The sequence below is a fragment of the Rhizophagus irregularis genome, chromosome 27 (assembly GCF_026210795.1).
Source record: "Rhizophagus irregularis chromosome 27, complete sequence".
Classification (NCBI taxonomy): Eukaryota; Fungi; Glomeromycota; class Glomeromycetes; order Glomerales; family Glomeraceae; genus Rhizophagus; species Rhizophagus irregularis.
The window spans coordinates 214,716-242,660 of record NC_089455.1 but is presented as its reverse complement, the minus strand read 5'-3'; the positions used below and the strand labels follow the sequence as shown (position 1 = coordinate 242,660).

Sequence of the window (27,945 nt, the reverse complement as noted above, 5' to 3'; positions counted from 1 at the left end):
AATTTTCTTTACCGGGGAAAAAGTCACTTTATTATTATTTCGTCATAAGGACTTGCCTAAATGGAGCCCTTTCACAGAAAAATACGGAAACGGAAACCGTTATCAAGTCCGAAGCGCAGTTATCATTGCACATCAACACGTGCTGATACGAATAGTATAATTATATTCTTTCGGACTCCGATGCATGAGTAACACGGGTCACCGTAAATTCATAAGTAGTCTATCTACCAAGAAAACGAATAAAAAAACGAATAAAAATTACCTGGTACGTATAGCGATCATTTGTTGATTAGACCAATGGTTGCTTTATAGTTTTTTCGAAACCGCCTTTCACCTGTAGTTCTTGAACTTGTAACATTGCATTCTCTCACTTCAACGATTTAACTGTGTACTTGAGATAATTTCTAATTTTTCTTTTACTATTTTAGTCATTGTAAACAAGAAAATATTTTGAAGACGATACATGCATTGAACATGATCATATGCTAAAAACAAATTATTTTATAGATATTTTCAATGTATATGTTTACATATAATAGTATTTGTTTTGGACTTTTTGTATAATACCTTGCATAATTAACAAAAAGAAACTGTTTTTTTATTATTATTTAGAATCTCAAGTATTTTCAATTAAAATTGCAAAAATTTTCTGTATTATATAATTATTATATGTTATTTTTGCCACACTCTCTTTAATTGCTTTAATCAATGTTTTTTTATATAACATTATAATGTTCTCTAACCTTATGAAAAATGCATTTTTGAATGAAGCATCCGAAAAAAAAGCAATTGACTAACCTAAAAGGAAAATCGGTTGTTTGACCAATTACATTTTCTCATCAGTTGGCTGAAGATAACACATGAATATCAACAAAAACTTGTTATTAAACAAGTAATACCTATAAAATAAAGACTATACTAATTTTCTCCCCAGCCGATGTGAAATTAGCTCGGATTCCATGTAATGACGGTAGAAGTCATGAGTCTGGATGATTACAAATGATTTCAAATCGAAAATTTCAGAGGTTCACCGGCCAGAACCAATGGCGAAAATTATGCTGTTCGACGTTCTAAATTCTTGAATATTTTGAATTTATTGAGAATATATATTTATATGTGTTAGCGACTCTGTGTGTTGCAGATCATTTCTAGATAACTTTCATATTGAGTTAGTTTACTTTTGATAAGATTGATAAGATCATTGAATTAACTTTAAAAACTTTAATAATAACTATAACTTAACTCTTATCATTGTTATCCACGGAGTTTAAGTTGCGATTGTACCAGAGTTTCATGTCCTTAAATATCTTATTATTCTTCGCTCTGGAAATATGAATTAGTAATGAATTTCTGCATGATAACTTTCACTTCTGATAAGATCAGCAAGATCAACCAACTTTCAAACTTGAATAAATATAACTTAACTCTTTTTTGTTTCATTGTTATCCACGGAGGTTGTACCAGAGTTTTACCTTTTTTTTAGTCTATCTGGGAATAGGAATAGTAGTGGATTTCCCGATATTTATTCCTTAATAGATATTTCATTGTTATCCACGGAATTGAAGTTGCGATTGTACCAGAATTTTATCCTTTTTTTCAATGTCTTAATAAATGAATATAAAAATAATTATGCATGTTATATTTATCCTGTTTTCTGAAAATAGTAAGGAATTTTCGAATTTCTTACTTTCACTTTTTTTTATTGCGATAAGCTGATAAGCACAATATTTTTCAAATATTTAAATCCACGAAATTTCGGAAACGAATCTTTTCAGGAAAAATAAAAGGAATAATAATAAACAAATAAATTGATCTTATATATAAACATACAAACCTATATTCTTAAAAAGATGGATAAATGGATTATAGAAAAAATAAAAAGTGAGGATATTAACTATTTTGATTATAAAGAATTCAGTGATAATGTGGAAATTGGTAGAGGAGGATTTGGAATTGTTTATAAAGCTAATTGGAATAAAAGAGGAATGAAAGATGCGGCATTAAAAAGTATGTTAAATAATAATAATAATTCCCCACTTAACAAAGAAAAATTTGAAGAATTTATTAAGGAGGTATAAAATCTATTGTTCATTATTTTAATTATAATGTTAAATATGGAAAAAAAAATAATGATTTCTTTTTTTTTTTAATTCGTCTTTAGTTAAGACTTATTCGTTCTCTTCATTATCATGATAACATCAATCGATTTCGTGGTGTAACACAAGGTGAATTTTTTAAAAAACATCCTTTTAAAATATTAGTTTAACATTATAAATTAACCAACTATGTATAAATACTTGTAAATAGATCTATCTGGGAATTATATGATGGTATTACAATATGCTAACGAAGGAACTTTAAGAGATTATTTGGGAAATAAAGAAAGGTTTGATTCATTATCATGGGAACGCAAAATACAAATGGCGCTTGATATTACTAAAGGGTTACAATGTCTACATGATAAACAAATTATTCATAGAGATCTGGTAAATATATATAATTCACTTAAAATTATTATTTATCATTATGATTATATATGTTTAATATTAAATTTTTTTTTACAAAAGCATTCAAAAAACATATTAGTTAACGATGGCAAATTAATGATCGCTGATCTTGGATTATCTAAACAGTTGACAGTCCAATCTAATTCAGAAGCTAATGGAGTCATTGGAATGACTGAATATATTGATCCTTGGTGTTTCAAGAATAATCATAATAGTCGAGACAAAAGATCAGATATTTACAGTTTAGGCATTTTATTATGGGAAATTACAAGTGGTCATCCTCCTTACAAGGAAATTGCGGAAAATTTTATACTTTATAAAGTCAGTAAAGGTTATAGAGAAAAACCAATTAAAAATACACCTTCAGATTACAAAAAGTTATATAAAAAATGTTGGAAAGACAACCCAAACCGAAGACCCAAAATTAATGAAGTTTACAGTATTTTAAACGGATTATCATCCAATCATGATAGTATTAATAATGGTAATGTAGGAAATGAGACAAATAATAATCCAGCTGAGACTAAAAATTCGAGAAAATCTTTTATTTCTTCCAGTCTTATAATAAACGTAATAAACGTGAATTGGAAGTTTATTAAAGAAAAAAGTAATAAACCCGGTGAAATGGAATTAAATGAATTAGTAAATGAAATTGTTCAAGGTTATTTAAGAAAAAATAATAATGGAACGACAAAAACGTTTGACTTTGAACACATCTTAAGAAAATATGAATCACAGTCAACGTGTCTCTTTAATCATCTTAAAAATAATCCATCAAAAATACATTATGAAGTAGTGATTGGAATTTTCTATAAAAGAGGCTTTGGAGTAGAAAAAAGTGAAAAAGAAAGTTTCGACCAGTTTAAAAATGCGAGTCAAAAAGGTGATATAAATAGTCATTATGAACTTGGAGAATGTTTTTACAATGGTACTGGAACTAAAAAAGATTTTGATAAAGCGTTTGAATATTACAAATTTGCTGCAGATAAAGGGCTTAATATAGCCTTATTTACTCTTGCAAAGTACTATTATAATAGTAATGAATATGCCAAATCCATTGACTATTACGAAAAATCTGCTAATAAAGATTTCGTACCATCTCAGTATTATGTAGCAAAATTTTATAATAATGGGTATGGTAAAAAAATAAGTATTAAAAAGGGTTTAAAATGGCTTGAAAAATATCGAGAGAAAGATGGATCCTGGAATATAACTGATGAAATTAAGAAATTAGAGGCAAGAAAACCTTTAGATATAGCGGAAGCAATAAATGAAATAGTTGAAGATTATAAAAAAAATAACCATACTGGAGCAACAAAGAACTTTGATTTTAAATATACTTTAGAAAAATATGAACCGCGATCGAAGGATATTTTTAACCAACTTAGAGATAATCAAACATTAATACAACATTATGAAGTAGTGATTGGAACATTCTACAAAAAAGGTTTTGGAGTAGATAAGGATGAAAAAGAAAGCTTTGAATGGTTTAGTAAAGCGAGTCAAAAAAATGATATAAATGGCCATTTTGAGCTTGGAGAATGCTATTATAATGGCATCGGAATTGGAAAAGATTGCAAGAAAGCATTATATTATTATACACTTGCTGCTAACAAAGGCTTAAATATAGCTTTATGTAATCTTGCAGAATATTTTATGAACAGTAAAAATAAGCGTAAGGCATTTAGCTATTACAAAAAAGCAGCTAAAAGCGGGTTTGTGCAATCTCAGTATTATTTAGCGAGATGTTATAATAATAAAAAAAGAAATATTAAAAAGTCATTAAGCTGGCTTAAAAAATATCAAGAGAATGATGGATCCTGGGAAATATCCGATGAAATTACGAAGGTAGAAAAGCAATTGGTAGACCAGGTAATGTGTTTCTTCTCCGTTTCTTTGTCAGACTAATTGAAATACTAATAATATATACCATATATTTATATATTATAATAGAAAGAAGGAAATTCATTAGCTTTATTATAGATTAAACTTATAAATATGTAAGTATTAATTCATTTATTATTTATTGACTTTTCATTTAAATGACCGCATTTTTTCCTGTACCCGTAGATCATGGCGCAGTGGTGGCAAAGTAATTATGTAATCAAAATTTATGTAGCACTTATATTTATTATAACTACATTTAACCAGAGCTCTCTCTATTATTTATTGGAGTTAGGGTTAGGGTGGGTTAGGTTTATTTATCACAGCGTATCACACATTCTTGTTAATTAATCCGGGGACAGAAATTTTTTATTAAAAATCCTATTCGTCATCCCTTATTCGTCACTGGATGAATTTTTCTATATTTATTATTTATTTTATTATATTTTAAATATTTTTCTTTTTTCTTTTATTTATTTGATTAATTATTTTCTTGTATTTTATTTTATGTAAATATCTGAATTAAAGTAGTATATATGCAGATCATTGATCACGTGCCGGACGGAACGCTCCGCTTCGGACAATTATTAAAAGAATTTTTATATCTATTTTCGGGAAGATGACAATATATTAAATTCTTAATAAATGCTAATACTGGTATCACACGTGATAATTGCAGTGGTGTCATTAATTCGGCTATTGTTTTTCTTATTTCATTCTATTATTTCCTTTTCCGTTTTCATAAAATGCAGTGCTGTCGGCACGGCAGCCATCGACCGACGGATATCCGTCATTAAAATTTATCCTATAATGCTCCCATCCGTTTACCTCCGCACGGATTAACATTATAGTAAAGATGAATGAATGACAAGAATGAGTGACTGAAGAAAAATAATAAAACTAAAAAATAATTGAGTCGTTTTCATGTACTATATACAGTACATAAGGGGGAATTAAACCAATTTAGCACTTCATGTAATGGCCGTAATGCCGATTTTATCATAATTCCAAATTATTTTTTGATATAATGAAGATTCTAATTATTTGGCAATTCAACATTACGGCAATTCAGTAATACATTATAATTATTGGATGAGAGTAAAAATATTGGCCAAAGACCAATGTCCCTCGTTCAATAAAAATATTATTGGTTAAAGCTATCAAAAAAATATCAGTCCATAGGATTGATATTTTCCTAACATTTTGTGAATTACAGTAATAACATTACACCGCCGTAATTATTTAAATCTAATTCACCCCTATATAAAATAAGAATGTAGAATCCGATACATACCTTTTACTATCTCTAATTAAAACATTTTTCTGTGTAATTTTTTAAATAACAGCTAGTAATCTAATTTTTTATTAATTCTAACTAATTGCATCAATTTCCACCATTTCAATTTCCACCATTTAAAAATTTTAATATATTATGATTTCTTTCAGGATTATTGAGATTAATAATACAAGAACTAACAATAACTGATCTCGGTTCATTACGAATCTGCTGAAAAGAATTTATCAAAAGTTCGCCAATTTCATTTAATCTATGTTCAAATAAACGAAATATATCATTTATAACACTATTCGTTAATTTAAATCCAAGATCAGTAAACTTTTTTAATCGAGTAACAACAGTATTCACATCAGGACATTCCCAATTATTTGGCGGAGTTGAAGGAAATAAGATTAAAAGAGCTCCTTGTATTACAAGATCATTAACATCACTGCAAATTTCATAATAACCAATACTTTTCCACATATTAACCAAATCAGGATGAATTATAATTGCTCTCGCTATAACGTTAAGCTGCCGGTTATTCTCGTAACCATCTTTTGGTGGATATTCTTCTATTGTATCTTCATAAGCAAGTTTCGGACGAGGAGGAAAGGGGATAAATTTTTTGTTTAAAATTAGATCCTCAATATAATTAATATTTTGAAATAATTTTTGAGGGGCGTAATTAATAACAAGAGGACCGGCAGATAAAAAATGGAATAATTCCATGTCATTGCCTTTAATTGCAAGTTGTGGATCTTTTAATATATTAAATGCTTCATTGACTAATTTGGTAAAAATCGGTAAAGACAAATTACTCGCCCACGGTGCACATAATTTCTTTTCTCGAGTTCTATCATTAACTTGATTCAGATTATATTCTACTTTAAGCTCGATCAATCTTTGATCATGGTTGCCAAAATACATAAGTAAGCGTTGTACAAAATATCGTGACATCACCACATTTCTTGCTAACAAAGCTTGGACGACATCTAAAGTAATAAAGCTATCAAGTCTTATTGCATAAAATAATGCGTGAGATTTACCATATTTATAAATTAGCCATTCGGCTCGAGCGTGAGGGTCTTGAGAAATAGCATACCATTTACGACTTGTGAGAATAAGTGACATAGGTGTAGTTATATATTTGAATATTTCGATACTCAACTCATCATATAGTGATTGCATCTTGAGAGTTTTTAAAAAAAATAATCGGGAGAAGATCCATCATTTATATATATTTCAGTTTTGCTACGCATAACTATGAATTATTGTCCTTTCAAAAGAATTCAAATAATCGGAAAAAAGTTTAGCAAACGCCTTTCATATTATAATCAGTTATTTCCGGGCATCTCCTGAATGCTTAAAATTCATTCATTGTTGTATGTCGGAATCATCCCTCCAAATGCTATTTCCTAATTTGGAGTTATGGCGTGAACTACAATAACCTAGATGGGTAAAAAGAAAAAAATCAGTTTTTTTGATTTACTACTGCGCATGTCTCTTTTGCGCCAACCGTTTTGTTGTCGTTCTTTCAAAAAGTCATTTACCAATGGTCCAATTCATAAAAAAATTAGGTCCTTTTTATATTTAAAAATGGCATATTCATTGGATGTTCTTCAAAGGTAAAATAAGAAATAATAAATGTTTATAATGGCCTTTCTTTAATATATATATGGAAATTAAGAATGCAGTAAATGCTTGTAGATCACATTCTTATTATTTTATTATTATTTTATAATTACGTCATATTTGCGTAAACAAACGTCAAACATTCTTATGATTTTAAACAATGTATATCTAATTTACTTTTTTAAATGTCAGTCTATTTTTGCTTTGTTCCTTTTTGTTTTAAAAATTTTTAAAAATCTAGCTATAATTAATATTATAATAAAGAAGTAAACAAAAAATTATATTAAAAGTTTTTTAAAATGTAATTTAGGAAAAAATACAAACCCATCTTAATATTTATTTCGGACGCCAAGTTGATCTTGCGGTCAATTTACCCTGATATACTATTTTATCTTTTGTAGTTGTTGCATTAACAAATGAAAAAGTCATTTCATTTTCTATTATGGTAGCATGTAAAAATCCAAAAGTACCTTCGGGCATACCCCAATCTTTTCCACTGCAACCATCACTTGTTCTACTTGCTGCGCCGGAAGTAAAATATGCAACAGGAGAATCTGGTTTAGGAGTTTGATATTCTAATACATGAGCATGACCTGCAAAGTATGCAGATACTCCGTATCTCTCAAATAATTCTACTAATCTCGGCATATAATTAAAACTGACGCATGCTCCAATTAATGGATGATGTCCCGCCACAAGAATCCAATCTGAATCTTGTTGTTCAATTAATTGTTGTTCTATCCATCGTAATTTATTTTCAACTTCTATATCATTATTCCATCCTAATATATTAAAATTATTTTTCATTTGATCATTTGGTATCATATCATATGTATAAAAAAATAAATTTGTATCAATATGTATCCACGCAACTTTGGTTGGTTTTTTACCACTAATTATATTTGTTCGAACATAAAATAATGATGGCATGAAGAATCTCGAATTCACATTCAAACTATACTCAATTTCTGCATAAACATTATTATACCTAAGAAGAATATATATATATATGTGAATACGTTTAACGTTTAATTCCAATTATAAAATAAAATTTAACATTTTTCTTTTACTTACCAGTCATGATTTCCCGCTACACTGTACCAAGGTATTTCTGCTAATCTACCTTTATACACATCTAACCAAGCTGTTTTCCATTTATCGTCATATATAGAATCAACTCCTTGATGATCATCATTTTCGCTTTTATAAAAACTATCTATACGCAGAAGAGGAATAAATTTTTGTAATCTACATCGCACAAAAAAAAAAATAAAAAAATAAAAAAAAAGGTGGTTACCTCCAACATTTATGATGAATTTAGAATTATATCTTTCCGCCCATTTTTTCATAACAAATGCTACATTTTTTTGATTTCCATGTTTTCGACCGACTCCTTTTCCCTGAAAGCCCCAGTCACCAATGACCAAAAAGTCCAATATATCATTATATCTTTCTTCAAATATTATATCTGAACTTTCCGGCATTATAAGATTCGGTATTGCATTCGATATTATTAATAAACATTGTATAACTATAAAAAAAAATATTATTAAAAGCACTTTCATTATAAAGTATACAATTTAAAAATCACTAAATAACGAGTGTTTTTTTTTAAAAAAAAAAAAAAATTTAAAAGGTGTAACTTTTTCCTTTTATAATAAAATACCAACGCCAGTGCTAATACTAATTTCGTAATTAATTATTAATTGGACAATTTTAGAAGCAGGAATCTACTTTGTCTTTAATTGCTTCATTTGTTTACACAAAATTAATAATCATGAGATTCATATAAATGTGAAACCTTTTACTATGCCGAAACTTGTTAGGTTGGAAGATTTTTATAATTGCGTGACGCAAATCAAAATTGGTTCGTAACCTAATTTGACATGCAATAATAATAAAAATATCGTTCAAATTTCTGCTTTTTCCTCGGAATTTATTCATTACTTATTACAAAACGTAATGCTGTGATACATTGAATTTAAGGTGCAGTAATATCACGTAAATAATTGATATGAGAAGACTGTTAATAATATCGCCTGTTTCGCCTGATGCCAAGACTTGCCGATCTATTTTTGGCACAGTGATTATAATTGTAACTTTGGGTAATGAGTACAATATGAATATTTATATAAATATAGTAGGAATTAAATATAGAAGGACAAAACTTAAATGGAAATAAAGACATAATTATGAACTTTATTTTTTAGATTTTTTTAGTAAAATCCTGTAAAATCCTTACCTGAGGTCGCGAATGGTCAATCCTGTATTTTATTGGTTAACATGGTTAACAATAAAATCCTTATTGAATAAGCAATTTGGATTTTATTGGTTAACAACAAACTTAATACATAAATGTATAGCTGCGGTATATACTGTCAATTTTTAATACAAAATTACAAACAGTGTAAAACCATTCCTCGAAGAATTTACGGGAGTACCTTTTTTTTTAGGTAAAAGAAAAATTTAGAACTATCTCTTAGATAATTCGCTTCGTAATTTTTCGCAGATAGATATTGAGTATGGTATGACCTTTATTGTATATGGTATGAATGGTATGATGCTAAAAATTGGGAAGTATAGTAAGTATAGTTAGTATGGTACTTTATTTTCATAGTAAAATCCATACTGTTAGCTTATACTGTAATTAACCATACTATACATACAACGGAAGTCATTATCGTTGCACCAGAGGATGGCTCACTTGTTCCTTAGAAGGTTCTTTATAAGAAGTTACGGGAGGATTGGTTTGCTATTTAGGGGGTTAACTGTGTAATTGCACTAAATTAATATAGTTTTCGTTGTTTTTTTTGTAATTACCGATATATACTCTCCTCTATATAAAATATAAAATATATACTGTAGCGTCCTATTTAAATAAATAAAATTGTCAAAAAAATTAATTATAACTTTTTTTGATGCTTGAATTATTACTGCATAATGTACCGCAATAGAAAATGCATTAATAAAAATAAAAAATCGACACAGGTGGCACTATTAATAAATCTTGTCATTCTTCCTCACGATAATAAAAGCACAATCATCAAATTATGAAGTTTAATTATATCACGTGATCAAATCATGATCCGCGGTGTAACTTTAATAATACAGTATAATGAAAATCTTTGGCTATATACTAAGTGTCATTTATTTTGTTTAACATTTAACAATGTACAAAGATTTTGCATTTTTGCTTTATTATTTGGACTCGGACTTTTTCTATATAAAAATTTGTAATAGTGATCGACCCGTTCCATTTAATTTATTTTTTACTTTAGAAGCGGAATTGCTCCTTTCTATTTTATCCATTTTATATTTACACAAAATTAATTTTCGCGAGATTCACGTAAACGTGAAACGAAAAGATCGTCTTGTATAATATGGATGATATCAATTTTCAATTATTAGAAACAATTCTTTACGAACCGCAATTCGGTAATTTTACTTGATTTAGCATAAACTTTAAAATAAGTTGTTTGACCTTTTTTTTTATTAAAAAAAAAAAAATTTTTTAGGTTTTTATTTGCTAAATCTCCATTTAAATCGATTAACACAATCCGCATCTTACTTCTCAAAGCAATTTAATGACAAATCATCATTTGCAAATTGTACAACTTCAGAATTTCAAGAATTTATCAAAGAACAATTACAAGAATCTGTTAGTCAGATTGGATATGATAAGACACAAAGGGTAATTATAAAAAAGAAAAATAGGGAAAAAACATATAATTGAGATTTTTAATTTAATTAATTTGATTTAATTAGGTAAGATTAACTGTAAACAAGCAGGGAATTCCAACAATAACAACTACAATATTACCATCATCTAATTCACCATTACAAGGTAAAATCAATACATCAAAAATTTCTTGTTTGTGATGAGAATTTTAATTTTTTGGGGTAATATTTAATTATTAGAACCATTGAAAATAACTTTGGACACGCAACAAACCCAATCTTCAGATATATTTCTTTATCATAAAACAACTCATAGGAATATCTATAATGATGCTAGAATTCGAGTAAGTATAAATAGTGATGGATTTTGGACAATGTCCAATTAATACAATTGAATTTGGAATAAAATGACCAATTAGAAATATATCACAATTTGGATGTTCCATTAAAGGTCTATATGTCCAATTGAGCAAATGATCCAACAGACTATAAATAAATTAATGAAATATAATTCTTTTTTTTTTTAAAGGTAGGAATAGAATCTAATAAAGATTTATTTGATGTATTATTATACAATGAAAGGAATGAAATAACAGAATGTTCAATAGCAAATATTGCGGTAGAATATTATGATGATGAGAAGAATATTAAATACTGGAAAACCCCCAAGATTGAATGTGGATTATTGGGAGGAGTTATGAGATCTCATTTGATAGAAAATGGAGAAATCATTCCCGGAGTAATAACACTGAGTGAAATAAAATTAGCACAACAGGTATGAAAAATTGTAAGAAATTTTCAATACAATGATCAAATATTAAATAAAAGTTCTTTTTTATACAATAGCAAGGAAGAAAGATCAAATGTTTCAATTCTGTAAGAAAAGAATATGACGTTATTCTAATTTAAATAAAATCAATAATTAAAATCGAGATATTTACGACACGATATTTATTTATAAAATTTAAATCCACAATAATTCTTGGTTTATTATATAAATTTTACTAACATCACATTTTAACAAATAACACTTACTTTTGGAGGGTAATTTAAACTCTAATCGCCAAAAATACTATAGCCCCAATTTTATTACTAAAGGTTTATAATATCCTTATCTCCCATCCATTTTCTTAACACTTTTGGTATTACAACACTTTTTCCATCATCTTTCTGAAAATTCTCAAGTATAGCTATTATTAATCTTGGAATAGCAACTGCAGTTCCATTTAATGTATGAACAAATTCAGTAGTATTAGAAGGAGGTGATTTATATCGTATATTTAACCGACGAGATTGATAATCTGTACAGTTAGATGCTGAAGATATTTCACCCCATTTTCCACGTCCCGGCATCCAAGCTTCCATATCATATTTACAATATGTACTTGCACCTAATTCATGTGTTGGCATATCCATTATCCTAAAACATAATCCTAAATCTTTATAAATTTCTTCCTGTAATTCGATGATCTCTTCAAACATTTTATCACTTTGATCATTTTTAGTAATAGTAAATAATTCTACTTTACTAAATTGATGTACACGATATAAACCTTTAGTATCTTGACCTCTTGCACCAGCTTCAGACCTAAAAGCTCTTCCAAATCCAACTAATTTTATTGGTAATTCTTTATGAGATAAAATTTTATTTGAATATAAACCTGCTAATGGTATTTCTGCTGTTGCTGATAATACTAAATTTTGTGAAGTTTCATTTGATATAAAATAATTTTGGGAAACTTCATCATTATCTCTTGGTTGAAATCCACAAGCATGACTAAATTCACTTTTAATTACATCAGGTGTAATTATAGGAGTGAAACCTTTTTTTATAGCTTTTTCAATTCCATATTGAATTAAAGCCAATTCAAATAAAGCTCCCTCATTCATTAAATAATACCAACTTGTTCCAGTAACATTTGATGCTTGATCAAAATTTATCAAATTTAAATTTTTACATATTGTAAGATGATCTTTTAATGATAAATCTTTGGTAGGAATGATCTTTTCACCAATTTGTTTAATTAATTTTGCATTTTCTTCATTACCAATAGGAGTATTAAAATGTGTATCATTAGGTATTTTTAAAGCTTCTTTTAATAATTCTTTTTCTATTTCTAATAATTTTGATTCTTTTTGTTGAATTTGTTGTTTAAGTTTTTTTGCTTCTTCTAATAAAATCGTTTTTGATCCTGATTCATTTAATGAAAGATTATTATTAGATTTTGATAATTCATTATGTTTTGAACGAAGAGAATTTGATTCTGTTATAATATTACGATAATTTTCATATAATGAACAAACCAAAGAAATATTTACATCCTTTAAATTACGATTTATAATATTTTGTGAAATTTTTTCAGAATTCGTAACAAAATATTTATAATTTAAATTTGGTGATAAATATGAATATTGAGGTTGCGTTGAATAAGTTTTATTTTTAATTGTATTATAAAATTTTCGACGAAATAAATTACGACGAAAAGATATAAAATCTACCTTTAAATATCGAACCATTTTTTTTTTATAAATACGCGAAATGATTTTTTTTTTGTCAATATATTCACGTGTTAGATGAGCCAATGATAATTAATAAACGATTGCTTTTTTTGGTAATTTTATTTTGTCTATGTATTCAACTATTAACTATTAAAGTTTTAAAAACGATAAAAAAAAAAATAAAAATAATTGCCAATTTTAGAAATTCTAAAAACGAAGTACTTTTTATAAGTCTATATACTTTTTTAAAAAAATTTACACGAAAATTATTATAAAAAAAACGAATTAATTAAAAATTATAATAAAAAATTTTAGAAGTTTGTACATGTACAATTAGACGATAGTATACTTAATTATAATACAATGCATATATATTATTTGATCATAGATTTTTGTGATGATATTAAATAGTTTTTTTTGTTTGTTTGTAATTTGTGAAAATATTATGCTTTGAAAAATGGTTTTGTCTGTAAAGTGGTTGTTGTAAAGTGGTTTGTAAAAAAAGTTAGTGTGAAAAAATGAAATGATTTTGCCAATTATATACGAAGAGGAAAAGATAAAAAAAAATGTCTGAATGATTTGCCAAAAAAATTACGAGTAGATGTGTAGAAAAACGATTAATGTTCCGTAAATCAATTACGGTCTAACGATTTAAAAAAGTTTGGTAAATATGAAAAAATTAATAGTTTGATTTATTTGATGGAATCTCTTTAATTCGACCATTATTTCCATCAGATGAATCTTTTTGTTTTTTTCCAATACGACCAGCAGCCCAACCAACAAATAATACTGAAACATATTTAATTACTTTAATCATCAAAATCATTTCACCTCGGCTGCGTCTTCTCTTCACGTTACTTCTGATTATATTTCTTGCTGCAACACTCATAAGTGCTGGAGTGTTGGTTGGATTTAATATAATGGTTTGTGACATTGAAATAATTAATCCTATCATTGCCAACATATTCGTAAATTTTGTGGCTAATGATTTTATTTTTTTAGAACCAGATTGTCTATATGTTGATTGAGATGATTTTTCTTCATAATTATTAATAGTATTATAACAATTTTGGTAATTATTTGTTGTTGTATGAATACTATTGTCAATTTCATTAATAGAATTATTGGTTGTTTTATTATAATTGTTTGTTGTTGAATTTATTAAATTTACATTAAAATTAAAAATGTTTTGTCCAATGTTTAAAGAAAATGGATCTGAAGTATCTTCATTCGAATTTTCCTGATAATCAGATGATGAATTCCATGAAGAATTATATGAACTATATGAACTGTATGAACCATATCCATCTTCTATTCCTTCTTGTTCTTCAACATTCTCCTTATCATTATTATTTTTGTTGTTGAAATTTATACCCATTTTTTGTAAACAATTCCAAATACGTCTTCTCCATTTAGAAGATTCTTTTTTATTATTATTATCATTGTTATTGTCATTATTTAAGAGATCTTGATTACAAAAAATTCCAAAAGAATTAAAAAAACTATTATCATAGTTAATCTCATCATCATCATGATTCCTAAAGTAATCATAACGATCACCTGAATCATCACGTTCCATGGATTCACTATATTGACGATAAATAGGAGAATGTGTTAAACCATGTTCTACTCCTGCTGATACAGCTGTACTAATTAATTTTTGTAATGCCATATCTAAATCATCACAACTCTTTCTATAAGAGGATCTACTTTCCAATTTCTTGCGATATTGTTTTTTAATTCCTGCCAAATTAACTTGTCTATTATAAGTATTAAATGATTCTTGTTGTTGAGATGTTAAAGAAAGAGGAGGAGTATGTGCTGAAGTTAATGAATTTGCTCTTGAAGATTTGGGAGTTGGTCTCGTGGTAGTTGTAGTTGAAGATAAGCTATTACAACTTTCTAAACATAACCAACAAGTTCCACATTCACATACCATAGAAGAAGGATTATATTGATTCATTATCCAACTGCTAACGTTCGAACTCCAACTTTGTGCTCTTGGGCGAGTAGTTGTTTGTGGAAGGCCAAGCAATTGATTAGATGAAGAAGGATTTGGTTTTTGTAAAGCTACTTGAGCATCATTTATCAAACTTTGTACAGCGCTACATATTCTATTATATGAATCATCAGAGGGTTGTAATTCTAATGACGACCTTGAAGTAGTCGTTAATTCAATCTGTGATGATGATAAATCATTAATATCAACGATATCATTAAGTATATCTTCTTGATGAGATTGATCCATCATCAAAGGTGATGAAATATAGAACTCATCATCATTTAAATCAAATTTCATATCATCACCATCCTCCAATTCTTGATCAATTTCTACGGCTGTTGTATGACTTTCTGATCTATAATTTATTATAAAATAAGTTTGAATATGATATTTCAAGTGATAAATCCAAAGATTTTGTAGTAACTTACTCATTTTCCGCTAATAAATTTTTTAATTCTCTAACAATTACTTGACTAGTTTGTTCGGTTCTAAAAAAAAAAAAATGTATATGATGAATGTATATAAATATAAATAAATATATAAATATATAATTTACACTTATATATATATATTTACCTTTCTAATCTAGTTTCAAGTTCAGTAACTAAATCTTTAGTTTGTTGCAATTCATTTTGTAATTGTCGTATCACATCTTCTATTTGTGGCTAAAAAGAATGATATAAAAAATAATATAAATGATCAAATTAGAATTATAATTATAATTATTAATATTAATAACTTATTAATATTAATAACTTACACAATTACTTTCCACAATTTCTTCCTCTTCCTCTACAAATAAGGTGGATAAATTTCGACTTTTTCCATTTCCAAATATAACATTATTTCGACTGTTATCATATTTAATTAAACTAGTCGTACTAAAAGAAGCTCTTCTTTGACGACGTACCGTGGTAGACATTTTTTGTACTGAAATATCATTAAGGGGAAGTTCAGTTAAAGAGTTGTGCATGATCACTTTTTAGAATGTTATATGAAAAAATGGATATGTCCAGCAATCCTTCATATACGATATTTTATTTTAATTATTTTTTTCTTTTTTCAATAACCCTTTATTTAAGAACTTTCATATAAAGAGATTTCGAAACAAAAAAAAGATAAAACCGAAAGAAACAAATAATTGGTATAAAACTAAGAGGAGAGGCGTTTTACCGACCGCTAAGAAAACAGAATTGTTCAAGAAATTTTCGAGGGATTTTTAAAGTAAAAGCTTAATAACAAATTCAGATCAGATCAAAATAATCTAGGCGGGTAAACCATTTGAATTTAATAATTTAAATAGTAAGAAAAAATGCATTTTCTTTTTTTTTAGTAATAATGCATATTTGAGAAACATTGAACATTTTCATTCATTAAAAAAAAGTTGTGGAACATTTCAGGAGAATAATTTTAGCGAAATTTACCGAAGATCGGGTCATGTGTGATATAATAACTTCAAATCTTAATTCAAATCCAAATTTTCTACCAAAATTGACACGTGAAAGACCTTATTTATTTAATAAATATATCATATAAATAAGTATATCAGATAAATAAGTATAATGTATATAACGTGGAAGATGCATTAGTTGTACGGATGCACGCCTAATTCGCCTTGATGCTTTTTTGTTTTTTAAATCTTTGATATGCAACCTCCAAATGGTCGGTTTATGCCGCATTAGCTCATTCTAATAAATTTAATGATTATTGCCGAAATTAAAGTCCAGTTCTTATGACTATAGTGACACAGATATTTTTTTTTTGGGATGATTAATCACCAAATTAAAATTCGTTCAATGGAGGGAGATAAGATAACTATGATTTAAAATTTATCAGATTATAAATATTATAAATGTTTATTTTTTTTTTTAGGGTTTTAAACATGTGAAGATTTATAAAAAAAAGAAAACATCAAAATATCAATCAATCATATGAAAAAAACACTTTCAATTAATCAGGTTGACATTTTTTATTACAAAAAAAATTCATTTTATATTTATAATATAACTGATAATGTTTATTAACCCCTTATACCATGTGACAATTGTGTGTCATATAATAAGGTGACAAGTGGCAGATTTATTTAAAAAAAAAATTAGAAGATCACACCGGTTAATTTGTATACAAATATTATTATGTATTATATATTATTATATATCCTATCTTATGGTTTCATTTTAATATAAAAGAATCTTTCAAGATAAAGTTGACCCTGTTGATTTCCAGCTTTCGCAGATTTTAATAACCACTCGTAGGCTTTCTTTACATCCTTTTCTATACCAATACCATCATGATAACATCTTCCCAAATTAAATTGTCCAATATTATTACCTCTTTTAGCGGACTTTGTGTACCAATCAATAGCTTTAACGGGATCTTTTACAGTTCCAATACCAAATTCATAAAAATATCCTAAACTATTTTGACCAAAAGTGCTTCCATTTAAAGCACTTTTCTCATACCATTCAAATGCTTTATGTTCATCCTTTTCGGTTCCAATCCCATTCTCATAATAATATGCTACATTACATTGACCATTCATATTCCCCCCTTCTGCGGATTTTAAGTACCATTCATAAGATTTTATATCATCTTTGTCAATTCCAATCCCTTGTTGATAACACCAAGCCAATGAACATTGTCCTTTTGAATTCCCACCAATAGCAGATTTCATATACCATTCAAAAGCTTTCTTATCACTTTGTATGGTTCCTATTCCATTCTCATAACAATATCCTACTTCATATTGTGATACAGGATTATCTTTCTTTGCTGATTTATAACTCCATTTTAATGATGATTGTTTATCTACAATAATATCTTTATAATAATATAATGCTAATAAATATTTTCCAACAGAATTATTTATATTTTGTAAATGATTATAAATATATTTTCCTGAATTATTTTGTAAAGTTGCTAATTTATATAATTCTAAAGCTTTCCTTTTATCAATTTTATTTCCAATTCCATATTGATAAAAAAATCCCAAAATTGATGAAAAATATTGAAGATGTTTTTCTTGATAAAAATTTAATAAAACTTCAAATATATATTCTGTTTTTGTCTTTTTCATATTCTCTTGAATATAATTTTTCATCCAATCAGTTGCATATTTATCAAATCCTTTAAAATCTTCTGTAATTGTTAAAACTTTTTCAAAATCTTGTAATAATTCTTGTAAAAATAAAATATTTACTTCTTCTTGTGATGGTAAACTTTTTGTTGTTTTTATCTCTTCTTGTAATGGTAAATTCTTTGTTGAAATTTTATTAAAAATTTGTTTTTTATCATCTATATTATCTTTGATTTTTTCTTTATCATTAATAATTGGATAAATTACATCATCTTTTGTTATAATTGATATCTTTTTATCATTATTATTATTATTATTATTCTCATTTTCTTTTAAAGGTAAATTTATTTTAACATTTTTAAGATTATTGTTATTATATGAAGTTAATCTATGTTGAAAGAATTTTGATGTTCTCGAAGAAAATATTAGAGATTTTAAACTTCTATTAAAATTATCTGTAGGTTTATTATCTATCGAAGACATTTTTTTTTCTTTCGAATGAATGGAAGAAAGAAAATTCGAGTGAATTTATTTTTTTTTTCCTTTTTTTTCCGTGGTTTTAATTACTTTTTACCTTTAAGGGTAATAAAACAAATTACTTTGTGTAATGTTTGTATTACGTTTCATATAATTAATTATGATTCTTTATATACCGAAATAGAAAAAGAAACTTTTTAAAATAGTATAAGTTAATTTACCACAACATGTTTATGCATTTTAATTAACCGGAATTGGTCAATATTTGAAAATGATCTACGTAAAGGTTTATACGTATATGACTAGATACAAGGTTAAAAAAATTCAGATTGAGAGAAAATTTACGTTCACTAGAAAAATATTGTGTCATAACAAATCACACATTTTTCTAAACGAAAAATTTTATTCGTCACTCTCATATATTGTATATTACAAATATTACAAATCTAAAATTAGTTATATGTAAATCATCTGAAAGTATTGGACTTGAACCTTTCCTCATAATGTGTAATGTCAACAACAAATAAGTCACTATTGAAGCTCGTTAGCACAGACCTGATATGTATGAACCATTTTATTCTATTTTTAGATCAGCATTTCATTTTCACAGCGTCGTGTCTTTGATTCCTTTTATATTAATACGGAAATTGGAAAATATTTCCATGTAATTATATTTGCCAATATTTAACAACAATTATTTCATCTATAATTTATTGTGGAACAATAAATAAATGAGAACAGGTTAGTTAATATTATAATCAATTTCGTCAATTTTGTTTGAATTACATTTGATTTCTAATTTCTATTGTAAGTAAAAGTAGCATTTTTTTTTTTTTATAATCAAAATAATCTTAAATAGCATTGATCGCTAAATCTTTTCTACGAAACCAGGAAAAAAGTGAAACTTTTGAATAGTTAATTTATTTTTAATTTTCGGATAATTAATTTTGTGTGTATCAAATATTAATATTATTAAATCGGATTATTTCAAATTCGGCCAATAAATCAACTGGAAACTAAGTTATATTAGGAAATATATAGTGATATGACATTAAAATTCTTTAAACAATGATGTCATGTTATCAAAAGGCTTTTCTCCCGGAAGATTCAGTTATGGATAAACAAATAATAAACATTTAACTGATTGTCGAGGAATAAAAGAATTTATTGAGAGCCCTTTATATGTTCTAATGTTCGTTAATATTAAATCACGTATTTTAATTACTAATTTATCAGCGGAGGATGATAATTTTAAAAATTTTTAATTGTATGTATTCAGATTTAAAATCCTCTCTTTTCAAACTCAAATGTCGTGTATTTTAGAATAAAAATCGCCTGATAAGTGTGCATGCAATGACTATAAGTCTACAAGGCATGCTTAGTTACTAATGAATACATTTAAATCCAAATAAATGAAAGGTTAGGATCCAAACAAAATAAGAGAAGAAAATTTGAATGGACCTTCTAATTAATACGTGTTTAGTGTGATTACATATTTTATGGTGATTGATTTTTCAGCAAGTACTTTAGGTAGAGACAGTAATTACAAGGAATTTTTAAAAGAGCATTTATGTACGATCTGCTTATTTAATCAAACTATTTGTACAAAAGTTTCAGCAAATAATAATTCATATTACTGCAAATAATTAGTACCAATTAATGAAACCTCGGGTGATGATTATATATTTTAAAATGCGTGATAATATAACTTTATTACAAACTTTAAATTATTCGATTCAAGATTCTTTAATTAGGGCATTAATATACATAGTTAAAAGTTATAATAATTTTGGCTGCATATACAGTATATTTATATCTAATCAGAATTTTTGATGAAAATAAAAATAAACATTTAACGGTTTTATTGAAAATAAATTTTTACTTGATTATTATTAAATATTAAATATTTTCTTGATTAGAAAAAATGCAAATACAAGTATGTTATAACATTATATTATACAATAAATTTCTTTTTCAAAAAAAATTTTAATTTAATTTACCGGTAATGTTATTATCTATAGCAGCACATCCAAGTTTAATTTTTAAAGAATCATATCTTTTTTTGTCTGATTTCAATACACTTGAAGATACCTTATTAAAAGCCATTTCAAAATGACTGGCGTTTACAAATAATTCATTGTCTGGCATTTTTTCAGTTACTGATAAATTATTACTTTTTAAATATAATGTAGTTCTTAACGCAGATACAGCTGCTTCACGAATAAGAGATGCCAAATCCGCACCACTTAAATGAGAAAACAAAATTAATTAAATTATATTAATATCAATATATATATTTATTATAATTTACCTAAAATCAGTACATCTCTCATCTTCAGCAATTTTAATTAAAGAAACATCATTTCCTAAGGGTGTTCGCTTCGTTAATGTCTTTAGAATTTCATATCGTTCAGATGATGTAGGTAATTCTACATATAAAAGTTTATCTAAACGACCAGGTCTCATCATAGCTGAGTCAATCATGTCTTAAAAAAAAAAATTTAAGGTTGTTTTTATGTTTATTTTGTGAGATAAGTAAATAAACAAAAGATTATACATATCAATAAATTGTAAAGTTAAATACCTGGTCTATTTGTAGCTGCTATTACATACACTTGCTTTCGATTTTCTAATCCATCTAATTCAGTAAGTAAAGTATTAACAACACGAGCTGAAGCTTCGGACTACAGTAAATTAAAGATTAAATTAATAAATGTATTTGGAATTGTAACTTTCTCTGTTTTACAAAACGATAAATAGACAAGAAATTACAACTATCTTCACAGATTTGACGGTATAAGAAAAAAAAAGCACCCATGTAATTTGATAAAAATATATTATACAAAGAAATGAATTATAACCTGAGAATCGTCACGTCGTGTACAAAGTGCGTCTAATTCATCAAAAAATATGACACATGGGGATGAAGCTCTTGCTCGTGCAAAGACTTGACGTACACCACGTTCACTCTCGCCAACGTACTGTTTAATAATGGAGATTAACTTCATTGTTATATAAAAAAAAATTTATTAACTCATATTTTTAATTCCAAACCTTATTCAACAATTCAGGTCCTTTGACCGATATAAAATTAATATGACTTTCATTAGCAACTGCCTTGGCTAAAAGTGTCTTTCCACATCCTGGCGGGCCCCATAATAATACTCCCGCAGGTGCTGTTATTCCAACTCTACTGAATAGTTCGGGATGTTTTATTGGTTCAACAATCGCCATTCTTAATTCATCCCTTACAAATTCTAACGCACCAACATCAGCCCAAGTAACATCCGGAACTGTAGCAAATCCTTCACGTTTAGAAGAGGGTTGTACTTTAGAAAGAGCCTGTAAAAAATCTTCATTAGTTATACTAAGAGGTTCAAGTTCTTCCGCTGTAAGTGGATCTGGATGATTTCTGAAAAAATCGGATATGGATTTCAATTTATTCGTTGGAGATTGATTCTCGAATGAAATGGATGAACCACTATTATCAATCTGCATTTCAATAGATTCATCATTATCGGTACTAAATTTGTGATTTTTACCCAAGTTTGTAAATATTCGTTTCACGGCAATAACACCAGCTGCAGTCGTTAGTGCATTCAAATCTGCGCCAACATATCCAGGTGTCAATTTTGCTAGAGCTTTGTAATCAAAATCGCCAGAAAGTCTTAATTTTGATGAAATTACTCTTAAAATTTTTTCTCTCGCTTGCTCATCAGGAACTCCCATACTAATTTCTCTGTCAAATCGTCCTGCGCGTCTTAAAGCTGGATCAAGTGAATCTGGCCTATTTGTTGCGCCAATTATTAATATTGGTTGGTAATTCATCTTATCCCATGATAAATCTAAATTTATTCAAATAATTTTAAGGTGTATATTCTAAATATGAAACTAGACATGTCCCAAATCACATATCAATATACCATCCATGCATGTTAACAATTGTGCAACGATTCTTCTTTCCATTTCGCGTTGAGCAGTCTCTCTTTTTGGAGTAATTGCGTCAATTTCATCTATAAATATTAAACATGGCGCTTTTTCCTATATAAAATTAATCAATTATTTGTAAGTTCAAATTACTAATATTTTTTTCTTTTTTTTTTTGGATTAAATTTACAAACTTTGGCTTCCTCAAACATTTCGCGAATCTTTTTCTCAGATTCTCCTGACATTCCAGAAACAACGGATGGTGCAGAAATACTAATGAATGGTACACCTAATTCCTAGAATTATTATACGTTAGTTACTTGTAATAAAATTTTATGATATTAATAAAAAAATTTTATTTCTTACTCCAGCTATAGCATTCGCCAGCAAAGTTTTCCCGCAACCTGGAGGTCCATGTAACAATATTCCTCTATTTAACATATCTTAGTTAATAGCATGAAAGGACAGCGCTTTCAAACAGCGATTTTCCCAACCTTGGTGGTTGTACTCCAGTATGTAAATAAATTTCTGGATGAGCCAAAGGCATGGCAATCAATTCCAAGACTTCTTCAATGCAGGCGTCAACACCACCTAAATCTGATAATCTGGCCGAAGGCAATGATAAATCATTTCTGGCTTCTTTACCTGTGCCATTTGAATCAAATTTTTTAATTCAGATTAAATTTAACATTTTTTTATATATTAATTAAATAAATTGCCTACTTTTTAAATTCTTGAATTCTATTTTCGAAACTTTTATTTTGGATTTTCTCGTATTTTTAAATTTCTCCTTTTCATCTTGATTTTTATCAGTAATAGGTATTGAACTCTTTGATGTTAACGATATTGTATTTGAATTGGAATCGCCTGATGAAGTGTGATTAGGTGATGACTCTGTTGACTGTGGATTATGCTGGGACCATATTTTTGTAATAGATTGATTCATAAGATTTGCATCCTTTAATCATAAATATTTATAATTAATATAATTATATATAATTATATATTATAATATTCTACTAAGACTAAAATCGTTCTCTTAAACCTTGATTTCCATCATCTTAACACCTTCAATTTTAAGTCGTTCAAATTCCATTGCCTCTGAATCATCAAGATCAGAAGAATCATCAAATTCACTTAATATTTGATGTAATAAATTATTAGTCCCTTGACTGTAATTAGGATTTGCTTATAAACCTTCTAACCTTCTAAATTCCTTATTCAATTCTGGCTTATTTGATGATAAGGCTTCAACTTGTTCTTCAATGTCTTGTTTCTTTAATGATTTTAGAGCTAATAACAAATATATGTTTTATTGATCACATTTAATATACAGGAATTAATCACAATACCAAATCTTACCTCTGTCAATGCTCCGCTCCAATTGCGCCTTTTTCATTCGTTTAAAACTAAAATCGACGTTTTGGACATACTGAAAAATTGTATGTACAGATACTGCTCCACCTTTGTTTTCTTGTTGAATTTGTTGAATATAGGGAATTAAACGAGAATCTATATCGTCACTTAGGCGATTTCGTTTATTAGGCGGTCTTTTTGTCATCGTCTTTTGATATTTCAATCATTCGATCAAAAAAAAAACAAGAGATCTGCCAAATTAACGCATTAAGGTGTTTGTGCTACTATCTTTGTGAATAAAAAATCGGTAAAATCGGACCATAACTCGTTTAGTTGTTTTAATTATTAATTTCTTTAATTTAAAATAATGGGCGTACCGGGTTTCTTTAAGTGGTTATCTTTGCGTTATCCTCATATTATAGAAACAGTCAAAAAACCACCTCGCAGCAAAACAGATTTTTTATATTTAGATATCAATGCTTTATTTCATGTTGCAACTCGTAATAAAGCCAGCTCTAAAAAAAAACATCGGACCCCACGTAGAGTATTATCAAAAGTATTTAAAGAAATGGACGCTGCGTTCAACATTTGTGAACCACAAGTATTAGTATATATAGCAATGGATGGTGTTGCTCCTAGAGCGAAAATGAATGAACAAAGGTCAAGAAGATATTTGGCTCAAGATAATCATAAATCAATTCTACCTTCTAGTCCAAGCAATACTTCTATTTCAGGCAATATTTCATCAAGTGAATCTTCAGATGATGCTTCAAAAAATGAAAAAGATGGAAAAGATTCAGGATTTTTTGTTCCAGTTGATTCCGTTTCTATATCAGCGGGAACATCTTTTATGCAAGCGGCGAATGATGCAATTAGATATTACATTTATCAACGTTTAAATGGTAGAGCAAGAAACCTTCAAATAATATTCAACGATTCGAGTGTAGCAGGTGAAGGTGAACACAAAATATTTCGATTTTTAAATACACAACGTAAACATCCAGGCTATAATTCGAAATTCAAACATACGGTTTGTGGGGGAGATGCTGACTTCATCATGTACGCTTTGTTAACACATGAACCTAACCTGCGCATTTTACGACCCGGAGTTGACGGCAAAGATGTTGTGCTTAACATAAGTAAACTTCGTAAACATATTGTACATGATATGGTAGTACCTCAATTAAATAAAGTGATTAACGAGGAGAATATAATCGAAGATTTTGTATGTATCGTAAACTTACTTGGGAATGATTTTTTACCAAGAGTAACTTATCTACGTGAAACAGGAGTGGATCTCTTATTCAAAGCATACAGAAATTATTTCAATGAATCTCGTACTTATATTATCAACAAAGGAGGTTTTATTAACATGGACCGATTTCTCAGGTTTATCAAGTTTTTAGAAGATGTGATATTTGGTCGTCGCATGTCAAATTTGAGTTTTACTTCAATAGGAAACATTAACGAAGCTGCGATCAGAGCTAATGATTATGTAAAGACGATTTGTTGGATTTTACAATATTATTCTGGTGAATGCCCAAGTTGGAGATTCTATTATCCTCATCATAAACCGCCATCTATTCATGATATATTGAATCATGTAAAAGCAGAAAATTTCGACCAAACTTTTACTAAGGACACTCCAATGCGACCATTTGAGCAATTAATGAGTATTATACCTCCAGTATGTCATTATCTTTTGCCCGAGCCTTTCCGTGATTTACTTACAGACCCAAAGTCACCAATTGTAAAATATTATCCAAGAGAATATAGTTGTTCAAACTCTAAAGCTGTCTTGCCGTTTATCGATGAGAAGGTTTTATCAGAAACAATGGCACCACGATATTCTTTACTAAGTCCTGAAGACGAACGTAGAAATAATGTCAATGGAAACATACAAATTTATGCAGGTCGAAACTCATCATCCTATTCAATAATCTATTCTCTTTGTACGGCGAGAGGTGGAAAATTCGTTTTTCCTGCGGACTCGAAATTCTATGGGCAATTATTTTATGATGGACAAATGCGGATATCAATTGACTCGCCTATTAACGAATGGAGCAAAATTTATCGTAATTCAGTAGTTAATGCTGAGTACAAGTTGCCATGTGTCCCTGACAACTTGTCGAAATTACAGCTTCTTCTTAATATTACTGCAACGCTATCTTCATCCAATAAAAATGAGGCGCTTTTTAATTATCAACCTTCTTCATCATCGTGTTCTAATAAGAATGAGCAAAAATCTAAAATTATTCCAAACTCAAACTTGATAAAGGACAATAGGAATATGTATGAGGGATACTCAGAATACCAATCAAATGCAAGTACTGGGTATTTAACAAATCAATCGAATGTGGAAACTTCAGTACAGCTGAGACCTACTTCTGTCAATTTGACAAATTTGACATCTCAATCTCGAAATTATGGAACAACAACAAATTTACGTCATAACAAATCAAAGATAGACCAATTATTTTCAGACAGTTATACTAATGGTCAATACAGAAGAAGCGTGGCACCTCAAGCAAAAGTTCAAAATAATGTTAGATATTCTGCTAATCGAAATCAAACGATTTCGACATATAATAATCAAAATATCAGACAAGAAGGACAATTTAATTCTTTCAATACTGTAAATAATGGTAATATAAATTATTCCCGGAAATATTAAATAAATGATATTTACAATTTAGTTATTAAATTATTCAATTTATCTTTGAATTACATATTATATAATTAATTGTATCATATAAATATATATAAATATATAATAATAATTTGTGTCTTGGAATTAAGTTATATTATTATTTATTATTTTTATTCATATAATAATTTACATTTCCTAACAATATTTTATTTAATGTCATGAATTTCACCTTTACTTGTACTGAAACCTCTAAAAATGTCGTCTCTAATTTCTTTTTCCACGGTTTTCCAAGACTTTAAAAATGCTAAGTCCTGCCACCCCCATTTTAATAGCAACTTTGTTTTTTCTTCATCTCTCTCACGATGTATTTCAAACATTTCACGCACATTGTAGTGAATTTTTGGATATAGATACTTAAAAGGAAACGATGAAGATCTGAGATATCGAAGTGTATGACGATAAAGAGATATTGATGACTTCATTTCAGCTATAATCAAAGCACTAGTAAAATACCAATTTATCTTTTCTTATTAAAGTTAATTTCTAAGATTAATATTTTGTTAAATTATAATTTCTTTAAATTGGTTTAATGAACTGAGAAGACTTCTTGTAAATAAATAAATCAATAGGTTGTTATGGCGGTTAAAAATTCCTATTACTGCAATCTGTAACTGTAATTATTGAAATAACTCAATTAACATTGAAAGATGCGTTATATTATAATTCAAAAATGAGTTATCTGTTATGATAATCATGATAAAATAATTTAGAACCTATTGTGCTACCATCCCTTTGTGTATTTTGTGTTCGCTACTTATATGGATATAGTAGGTAGCTAAAATGAGTTTTTCCGGACTTACTGACACTTTCTTTCTCAGTGTCTGTTTTTTTTCTTAAAAAAAAAAAAAATAGTGTACATGGTTTTTTTAAGTCTGTGTAAAAAAAATTTTTTTTTTATTACGTTACTGAATTAATTTG

At 27.7% G+C, this 27,945-nt stretch overlaps 10 protein-coding genes across 10 annotated transcripts; 3 read left to right on the top strand and 7 right to left on the bottom strand.

Annotated features, from left to right (window-relative positions):
- Positions 1-1,850: 1,850 nt before the first annotated feature.
- OCT59_017963 (uncharacterized protein) lies at positions 1,851-4,490 on the top strand (the record flags this gene model as incomplete). The annotated part of the gene is made up of 5 exons (XM_025313599.2): positions 1,851-2,072; positions 2,162-2,225; positions 2,308-2,486; positions 2,568-4,379; positions 4,461-4,490. The coding sequence occupies 5 exons, from the start codon at positions 1,851-1,853 to the stop codon at positions 4,488-4,490; spliced, it is 2,307 nt and encodes a 768-aa protein (XP_025186920.1).
- A 320-nt stretch (positions 4,491-4,810) lies between these two features.
- On the bottom strand, positions 4,811-6,868 carry OCT59_017962 (uncharacterized protein). Its single transcript, XM_025310028.2, has one exon. It carries the CDS (start codon positions 6,856-6,858, stop codon positions 5,791-5,793), a length of 1,068 nt encoding a protein of 355 aa, XP_025186919.1. The 5' UTR covers positions 6,859-6,868; the 3' UTR covers positions 4,811-5,790.
- Positions 6,869-7,342: 474 nt separating this feature from the next.
- Positions 7,343-8,786, bottom strand: OCT59_017961 (uncharacterized protein; the record flags this gene model as incomplete). The annotated part of the gene is made up of 3 exons (XM_025313598.2): positions 7,343-8,290; positions 8,377-8,518; positions 8,600-8,786. The coding sequence occupies 3 exons, from the start codon at positions 8,784-8,786 to the stop codon at positions 7,639-7,641; spliced, it is 981 nt and encodes a 326-aa protein (XP_025186918.1). The 3' UTR covers positions 7,343-7,638.
- A 1,896-nt stretch (positions 8,787-10,682) lies between these two features.
- OCT59_017960 (uncharacterized protein) lies at positions 10,683-11,889 on the top strand (the record flags this gene model as incomplete). Its single annotated transcript, XM_025324292.1, has 6 exons — positions 10,683-10,737; positions 10,818-10,993; positions 11,068-11,146; positions 11,221-11,324; positions 11,510-11,755; positions 11,827-11,889. The coding sequence occupies 6 exons, from the start codon at positions 10,683-10,685 to the stop codon at positions 11,887-11,889; spliced, it is 723 nt and encodes a 240-aa protein (XP_025186917.1).
- Positions 11,890-12,072: 183 nt separating this feature from the next.
- Positions 12,073-13,497, bottom strand: OCT59_017959 (uncharacterized protein; the record flags this gene model as incomplete). The annotated part of the gene is made up of 1 exon (XM_025313597.2): positions 12,073-13,497. One exon carries the CDS (start codon positions 13,495-13,497, stop codon positions 12,073-12,075), a length of 1,425 nt encoding a protein of 474 aa, XP_025186916.2.
- A 72-nt stretch (positions 13,498-13,569) lies between these two features.
- OCT59_017958 (uncharacterized protein) lies at positions 13,570-16,454 on the bottom strand (the record flags this gene model as incomplete). The annotated part of the gene is made up of 4 exons (XM_025313596.2): positions 13,570-15,836; positions 15,910-15,969; positions 16,058-16,146; positions 16,242-16,454. 4 exons carry the CDS (start codon positions 16,452-16,454, stop codon positions 14,159-14,161), a joined length of 2,040 nt encoding a protein of 679 aa, XP_025186915.1. The 3' UTR covers positions 13,570-14,158.
- Positions 16,455-17,503: 1,049 nt separating this feature from the next.
- OCT59_017957 (uncharacterized protein) lies at positions 17,504-19,092 on the bottom strand. The gene has a single exon (XM_025324291.2). The coding sequence runs from the start codon at positions 19,038-19,040 to the stop codon at positions 17,646-17,648; it is 1,395 nt and encodes a 464-aa protein (XP_025186914.1). The 5' UTR covers positions 19,041-19,092; the 3' UTR covers positions 17,504-17,645.
- A 1,808-nt stretch (positions 19,093-20,900) lies between these two features.
- OCT59_017956 (uncharacterized protein) lies at positions 20,901-24,522 on the bottom strand (the record flags this gene model as incomplete). Its single annotated transcript, XM_025313595.2, has 13 exons — positions 20,901-21,279; positions 21,346-21,520; positions 21,619-21,718; positions 21,896-22,015; positions 22,089-22,879; positions 22,958-23,075; positions 23,156-23,257; positions 23,328-23,391; positions 23,456-23,606; positions 23,685-23,919; positions 24,007-24,097; positions 24,167-24,254; positions 24,324-24,522. 13 exons carry the CDS (start codon positions 24,520-24,522, stop codon positions 21,021-21,023), a joined length of 2,493 nt encoding a protein of 830 aa, XP_025186913.1. The 3' UTR covers positions 20,901-21,020.
- A 162-nt stretch (positions 24,523-24,684) lies between these two features.
- OCT59_017955 (uncharacterized protein) lies at positions 24,685-27,018 on the top strand (the record flags this gene model as incomplete). Its single annotated transcript, XM_025313594.2, has 1 exon — positions 24,685-27,018. One exon carries the CDS (start codon positions 24,685-24,687, stop codon positions 26,989-26,991), a length of 2,307 nt encoding a protein of 768 aa, XP_025186912.1. The 3' UTR covers positions 26,992-27,018.
- An 88-nt stretch (positions 27,019-27,106) lies between these two features.
- OCT59_017954 (uncharacterized protein) lies at positions 27,107-27,693 on the bottom strand. Its single transcript, XM_066148448.1, has one exon. The coding sequence runs from the start codon at positions 27,447-27,449 to the stop codon at positions 27,174-27,176; it is 276 nt and encodes a 91-aa protein (XP_066004379.1). The 5' UTR covers positions 27,450-27,693; the 3' UTR covers positions 27,107-27,173.
- Positions 27,694-27,945: the final 252 nt, after the last annotated feature.